General features: G+C 40.3%; 1 protein-coding gene across 1 annotated transcript; it reads left to right on the forward strand.

The window, feature by feature from the left end:
* The first annotated feature begins 540 nt into the window (after nucleotides 1–540).
* LOC138283447 (gamma-crystallin M2-like) lies at nucleotides 541–7,157 on the forward strand. Its single transcript, XM_069221399.1, has 3 exons — nucleotides 541–549; nucleotides 5,128–5,370; nucleotides 6,882–7,157. The coding sequence occupies exons 1-3, from the start codon at nucleotides 541–543 to the stop codon at nucleotides 7,155–7,157; spliced, it is 528 nt and encodes a 175-aa protein (XP_069077500.1).
* Nucleotides 7,158–7,580: the final 423 nt, after the last annotated feature.

Below are 7,580 nucleotides of genomic sequence, written 5' to 3' on the forward strand. Positions count from 1 at the left end.
TTCTGAAAACTGTTATTACATGTAATACAACTACAGAATAGATGCTCATGACTTAGGCCTTTGCAATTTCAATTATGTAAAGCATCTATAACAGAAATCATCTCCGTAGCACAAACACCTCATGAGACATTTTCTTTCCGTGTATATATGCCAGACCAAAGCAGATATTTTTAGTGAGTACAGCTTGACACGCAGACAGAAATCAGAAAGGGCATGGGTACATATCCAGAAAGATTTTTTTATTTTTGTAGAACGTTTTCGGAACTACAGTATTCTGCCTTTAACAAATAAACAATGGTGCCTTTGTGCTACTGTCCGCACGCATCAAAAAACATCTTCTAAGCAAAATGCGGACAACGCCATTACCTCTAATGTTTTACCAGTGAAAGGTGTGCTATGCGTGTTTTGTCTCGGTGGGCAGAAATAGCTGCACGCATTCAATGAATTGTCCTCATTCAGATTGTAGCAGATGAAGATATTTATAAGGGATGCTGTGGGTCCATCCACAGCAGTGAGTCTCAAAACTATTCAACAGCCAACATGGGTAAGGTAGGTAAAAGATGTCCATGTATGTACATTTATTGCAACATGGGAACATTGCCTAGGGCATAGATATTCATAAAATACATGCATTAAGTTAATTCAGTGTGAAAAGTAGTTGCAATTTTTTTACTTTATTCCGAAGTTTCCAGTTAAAAAACAGGGAACAGAGCTAATATGTAAACGTGGTTCGCCTCCTCTTATGGAATTTCGGCGTTACCTTTTTTGTTCACGGTACAGAATGGTTTTAGTCACGACATACCAAGCAACATCCAGGGGAGTAGATCCGAATTTCGGCAGAACATTAAACAGGAGTGATCAACAGTCACTACCTAGAATCACCCAAGCGGTACACAAAAGAAGGAGCAAGAGAGATGCAAAAACAGTGACAGAGGGAGAAATCAGGGACGAAAAAGAACTCGTAAGAGTGAGCTAAAGAGGTAATCAATGTTTGATGGTGGGTTAAATAGGTTTAGGGTAGCTTAAAGTCTATTCAGTCTTGGTATTCGGCACCCCGCAAGTGTTGGCCGTGGGCTTCCGGACAAAACGTTCAGCTCGAGCTCCGTTTCTTTTACAAATAAGTCAGTGGCGGAACGAAACTTGAGGGGACCCCCCTGCAAAGTACCTGGAGAAGACCCCCCTCCCCCTGGACCCAGACTGGTGCCTGCCACCCCTGCACAGTTTACTGTGCTGAGGGGGGCCCCTGGAGCTCAGGGGGCCTCCCGCACTTCTGGGGCCTTTGTTATGACTCTGAATTAAGGCACTGCTAGGCCTGAATTGGCTTACCATTCCTGAAACACAGCCCCTATGTAACCTGACATTAAAAACTATCCTTTGGTAGATAGACAGGCATTTCACCCCAAAGTGGCTTTCGCATACATGGTAAGAAACGTTTAGTGGAAAAAAAACAGCCTGACTGAATGTCCACCTTGACATTCCTCTTTGGTGGACCTATTATCACATTACTTTTGAAGCTCCAAAGCCAACACTAGGGACCCATCTTCGGAAATAACATACTGTGGGCCTCACGAGGCCTTTGGCACAGGGCAGTACAGCAAGTGCATTGCTGCGCTGCCCTGCGCCACCAAGAATGGGCAGAAATGCACCATATTTACAAGATATGGCACATTTCTGTCCTCTCCACCTACTCTGGCGCACAAATTGCTACCTAGTGCCAATGCAGGCACCCTTGCCCCATGGTGCAAGGATGCCTGCATAGCAGGGATGATTGTTTTTGTGAAGTAAGGGTCACCTTTCGGCACAAAAACAACCACAAGAGGTGTTTTCCACTTTCTATGTGTGAATGCAGCACACATAAAAAAAAGAGGAAAACACAGGGAGAAATAAAGATATTTCTCCTCGTTGCATCAGTCTTATGCCATCCCTGAGGTGGCTTAGGAATTTGACTCATTCCCAGACGTATAAATCTGGGAATGCATCAGATTCCTTCTGGTTCCATGGGTGTTGCGTGGGAACACCCCAAGCAACACCCATGGAACGCCCCTTTCACACAGTGTTATGAGTGAAAGGATTCTATATTTACAAGGCCATGAAAATCCAATCAAATAAATATGGGCTGGCTTACTGATCCACCAGAGTATTTAAAAAAAAGTGATGCTCCGGTGCGCTATGTGCCTTTAGGGCCTCGTAAAATGAGGCCCTAAATCTCTATAACTTGATGGGGATTTCTTTCTCACTGGGTGATGGACTCTTTCCACCCTGGATCTTCATAACTGTGGTTTCTGGACAAAAAGTGTTCAATGAGATTTATCGTATAATTCCAAGATGCATTTTAGCACACAATGAATTTTGATTTTTGTTTCAAAACTGTACGGGTGCTGTGACCTTATTTATGTGCATACAGCTGATCCATTTAAAATTCTGTGGCCTCTAACACACATTCTTTTGTTTTAATTTCGTCACTCTTCATAAAATCTAATTGATATTTCATAAATTCATAGTTTGAGTCATATTCAAAATGTAATAATTTTCTTAAATTACATCTTCCATAATTTCATAGTATTTAGAACTTCTTTGTGTATCAGGAAATACCATTACATTCACCTGAAGTACCAAGCGCAATCTGGAAAGAACATTTTTTGCGAAAATAATAATTTAATTTTTCAAACATTAGATATAATAAACGATTGATACATGCTTCATTAGGTAAAATGCCTCTTCCTGACAGTAAAGTTACTTGTTCCCAACCTGAAAATTTATTTGTGCAATCATATTGCTTGTTCGCAGAAATGCTTAGCCAAACTTGATTTATTTTTGTTTGTTAATCTTTATTCATACAGGATACGAGGTGAAAAATGTATATGGCCAACTCTGCGAACTCTAAGAATCAATATTATTAAATTCAAACCAATTATCGGAAATTGACAGATTAATTTCAGAGTTACCACCCAAACTTATGTTCCTTCTAGGGACTTTCTCAATGATGGGGCCAAAAGCTGTTCCTATATTGAGATCTTTGTCTTTCCCAAGATCTAAATGAGGTGGGAACTGATAGAGCGTTCCGTACTAATAAATTACCTGTATTTGGACGCTCTTGGGTCGATGAATCTTTTGACCAAGTGGGGCTCTCTTCACCCGAGATCAATCAATTTAACCTAATCAATAATCAATAACGAACATAAGCAATGCCCTGCTCAACATAACACTTAACAATTAATCCAGAAAACATTTCGGCGAACCATGACCTTTCGGCCATGAATAACCACACCAGTTCATTCAAAGTTAATGAATTTATTTCCCTATATTAACAAAGCTAGCACAATATAAATGTGTCTCAACACCAAATGATATATGTAAATGAACATTAATAGCTGTCCATAACGGCGAAAAAGATGCAATCTATGTAGCATTTGAATAACAATGCATTCAATAATAGCAACGCAAACCACTATAACTATAATCTGTAATGAGCTAATTGCATACATTAGTCAGCATAACAAGGTTTCAAATTGCATCGTGCAACAAATGAATCCTCATCTAACCCCAAATTAGCATCTGCATGTGGGACTTCATGCAAAAACAATTTAGCAACATAGATTTGGAAAACTCCTAACTAGGGCTCTTATCAAAAATCAGCAGTTGGTTACCTAAAAGAAACACAATGCAATTGTACAATTTCCTTTCATATTTACCAAATTCAATCAGCATTCAAGGAAGTCTTCGTCTCACAGGTACCGGATTCCGATCAGCATGGGACGGGGCAAAGGGGCAGGGTGGACAGGGCAATTGCCTCACAGCGGCAAGATAAAAGGACAAAACTACTACTTTATGCAAAGGGACAGTTCAAAGTTAAAGTCTCTAGGGCGAGAATTACTTAAAGTCTCTTTTCTCTCGATTAGAGAAAGCATCAAAGTCTCATTCAAAATGGCGTCGAACATCAATTGGCATCGTAGAAGATGGCAAAATGACGAAGTCGGCAAGATTGGCCATAATGGCTGCAATGTCCTGCAAATGGCTAATGTCCAATGTCTAATGTCTGATGCCCAATAGGTAATGGCTAAAATGGCTAAAATGGCTGTAATGTCCGATGGGTAATGGCTGCTTTCTTCTTGTGCACCAGGTTTAAATAAACAACAGTTCAAATCCAGTAGGGTCTTCCATTGGAGGGTTCATAGGTTGGCTTCAAATTGTCCAATCAAAAACTACAATTCACAAGCTTCTACCTAGGCATACATTATCCTTGGAGTCGGGAGCATAAGTTGCAACATATTTTACCAATTAACTCACTTTCAGAGCTTCCATTGTCTGCACCTGCAGATTGACCTTGGAGCAAAGAAGAAGATGCCAGGCTGGCACGAAACCTTAAAGATAAGCATGTGAACCGATCTCACTGGAAAAGTACAGCTTCAAGCAAGAATACACGTTTTATTAGCACATTAGAAAAACACGAGCATCTAAACCGTGAGACAAGGCAACTAGGCCGAAGCCTTCACTAAAGTTATGCTAAGTTAAAACATTTCAAACAAGCAAATCATGGCACACGTTTACGGTTATGTCAGATTAGTACAATTCTAATACATCACGTTATATAAAGCACGCTTATAAATGTTGGCGAACTACTCTGAGGGCACATTTGTCCCCGTACAATCTTTATTAGTTCGGTTAAAGTCACACTTGATTATTGCAGCACTACGTTTATACGCTAATAAATGTAAAACCTTCATTTCTGCGTCATCAGAACCGATAAGACAACTGCCTGCACTTACACTTTTTAGGCCCCATTTCAGTCCTTTTCTTAAGCAGGCTGTGCTTGTAACTTCTGCTAAGTTTACCTTAATGCAAAAATTTAACGTAGCCTGGCTTTCTATACAATTACCTTTGCTGTTATTGGATGCAATAATGTGGCACACAATTTCTAGGATGGTATACCACCAAACTGTTTTCCCAATGAGCACTTAACAAAAGCTTGCTGCTAATTAGAAACTTTAAAAAATGTGCTTGTTTAAGAAATTCTGTGTTTGGAACAGAACCCAGACAACTAACACGTTTAGCCCTAAACTCTTGGTCATATCACAGCATGTCGTTCTATTATGTATTATTAAATCGTCTTATTTTTGTTGGAAATAGATTATTTTCTACGAGGACAGGAATTTCCAAGTCCGCTCCTACGAGTGCAACTCTGAGTGTCCTGATCTCAGTCCTTTCTTCAGTCGCTGCAACTCCATTCGGGTGGACAGTGGCAACTGGATACTCTATGAACACCCCAATTTTAAAGGACAGCAGTATTACCTGAGGAGGGGCGAGTACCCTGAATTCCAGCAGTGGATGGGTTACAATGATTCCATTCGGGCATGCCGCTTGACCCCTCAAGTAAGTGGTTTACATTATACTTTAAAGCCACGTCAGTCACTGGGATCCGAAGGTATATCTGGCATGGCAAAGTGGGTGCTTAGCCTAAATGTTCACAAGTGATGGAGTCTAAACTAATGTCACTGGGAAAGGCTAAGACAATACAACAAAGCTTCATTGACGCAAGTTTGTGCCACTCCACCTTTCAAATTGTAAGGAGTTGCACAAGAAAAGCATGGTAGTGGTCAAATGTGATGCAAAGCTAACTTGGACGATAGAAATTGCTTCCCTTGAACGAAGTTTCTTTGCACCAAAGGTCCCTGCAAGGCTGAGGAGGGGACAATACTATCAAACAATAATGCTCCATGGGTCTGTTTCCCCTTACTGAATGCACGTGTTTTCTGCTTAAATAGGATTCGTGTTCAGAAACGGAGGGCCATTTGGCTTTTCTACAGTGTAGGAATCCACCTTGCTGCATTGTGCTGCGCAAAAGGGAAAGTTCAGGAATGCATTATAGTTACCATTATATGGCACATTCTGTCCTTCCCTAGAGCTGGCTCTCTTCTAGCTGCCTAGCACCAACATTGGCACCCTTGTGGCATGTTGCAAGGGTGTCCGCATCAGAGGCAAGATTGTTTTTATGCAGGAAAGAACACTTTCCTGCACAAAAACAATCCTGATAGGCATTGTCCTCTTTCTATGAGTGCTGATGGATGCAGCAAGTGTAGAACAAGGAGAAAACTAGGAGAAATAAATATATTTTTCCTTGATACACCTGACCTGCAGAGATGTAGCACTTTGACGTATTCCCAGGTCTACCACTAATGGTAAATCTGTGAATGTGCCAAAATGCATGGGTGAATGCATTGGAACACCCATGCTCCACCCATGGAACGCCTCCCTGGTGCAGAGTAACGCAAGGCAGCGATTTGCGATGCCTTGCATTACTCTAGGTTTATCAAGCCATGCAGGGCCAAGCAGGGTGGCCTTGCATGGCTTGATAAATCTCACTTAGGTTTTGCATCACCCTTGCGCAACCTTGCATGGTGCAAGAGGGATGCAAAACCTTGATAAATATGGGCCCTAGTTTTTGTATTTTATATCATCTTGTTTAAAAACCCTAGTACGAATAAAATGGCAGTCAAGACATATGAACAAAGACCCACCGAAAATGTGAGCCACCAGTCTTACATTTTTTGAATACTGTCAAAAGGGATCTCTAAACGTCTTTTACTACAGTATAATGTTTTAATTATACATTGGTCAACTAAAACATCATAAAGCTGACATTTTGTGATATGCTTCTTCACATTAGGTGTTGTGGCACATGAATTATTTATATATATATATATTTTTTTTTTCTGATTAAGACACACGTTGTCGTGATTAGAAAAAACAGAAAAAAGCTATCCCATCCTACAGGGAGTGTATTAGCATTTCATGTGAATGTAAATGTAGGTTATTTTCTGTAACTTGTGTCTGTTTTAACATAGGTTAGTCCATAATTTTTTCTCTTCTTATTTCTTATCCAGCACCGTGGATCCTACAGGATCAGGGTTTATGAGCGAGAGAACTTTGGTGGCCATATGATGGAATTCTCTGAAGACTGTCCACATGTGTATGAGCAGTTCCGCTACAATGACATCTATTCCTGTAATGTGCAGGATGGGCACTGGGTCTTCTATGAAGAGCCCAACTACAGAGGACGTCAGTACTACTTGAGACCCGGCGACTACAGGAGATACAGCGACTGGGGAGCCTCAAGCCCCAAAGTTGGTTCTTTCAGGAGAGTCAGGGATCATTATTGAGTTCCCTAGAATGGGAAAGTCATTTAATAAAAGTACATAATAAATTATGTCATAATATTCCCTAGTTTTGACTTGTTATTAATATAGATCTAATGTTTATATGTAAACTGAAACTACCATGCTGTGTGTAGAACCCACATCTGGAATCGTTCAACTTAAGTTTCTAATAACTCAGTCTAATTTGCAGTCTATTCTCCCGTATAAAACATTTATTCCAAAACATCAGCTCTATGACTTTCTCGCAACATTTCATAAATGTGTGAATGTGCACATACACAAATGCACACATACACCCACACACACGCTCACACACACACATACAATATTATCATCTTGGCATAAGAGTACGAATTTAATATTTCACTAAAAATTTTCATTCACAAACTTTGACTCTGCCAGATGCATGATTTCCTTTCTTCTACC

The sequence above is a fragment of the Pleurodeles waltl genome, chromosome 3_1 (genome assembly GCF_031143425.1).
Source record: "Pleurodeles waltl isolate 20211129_DDA chromosome 3_1, aPleWal1.hap1.20221129, whole genome shotgun sequence".
Classification (NCBI taxonomy): domain Eukaryota; kingdom Metazoa; phylum Chordata; class Amphibia; order Caudata; family Salamandridae; genus Pleurodeles; species Pleurodeles waltl.

Bases quoted from the DNA above. Each gene is read 5' to 3' on its own strand.
- LOC138283447 (XM_069221399.1), top strand. The intron at 5,371-6,881 runs GTAAGTGGTTTA...TTTCTTATCCAG, and splicing joins CATGCCGCTTGACCCCTCAA to CACCGTGGATCCTACAGGAT.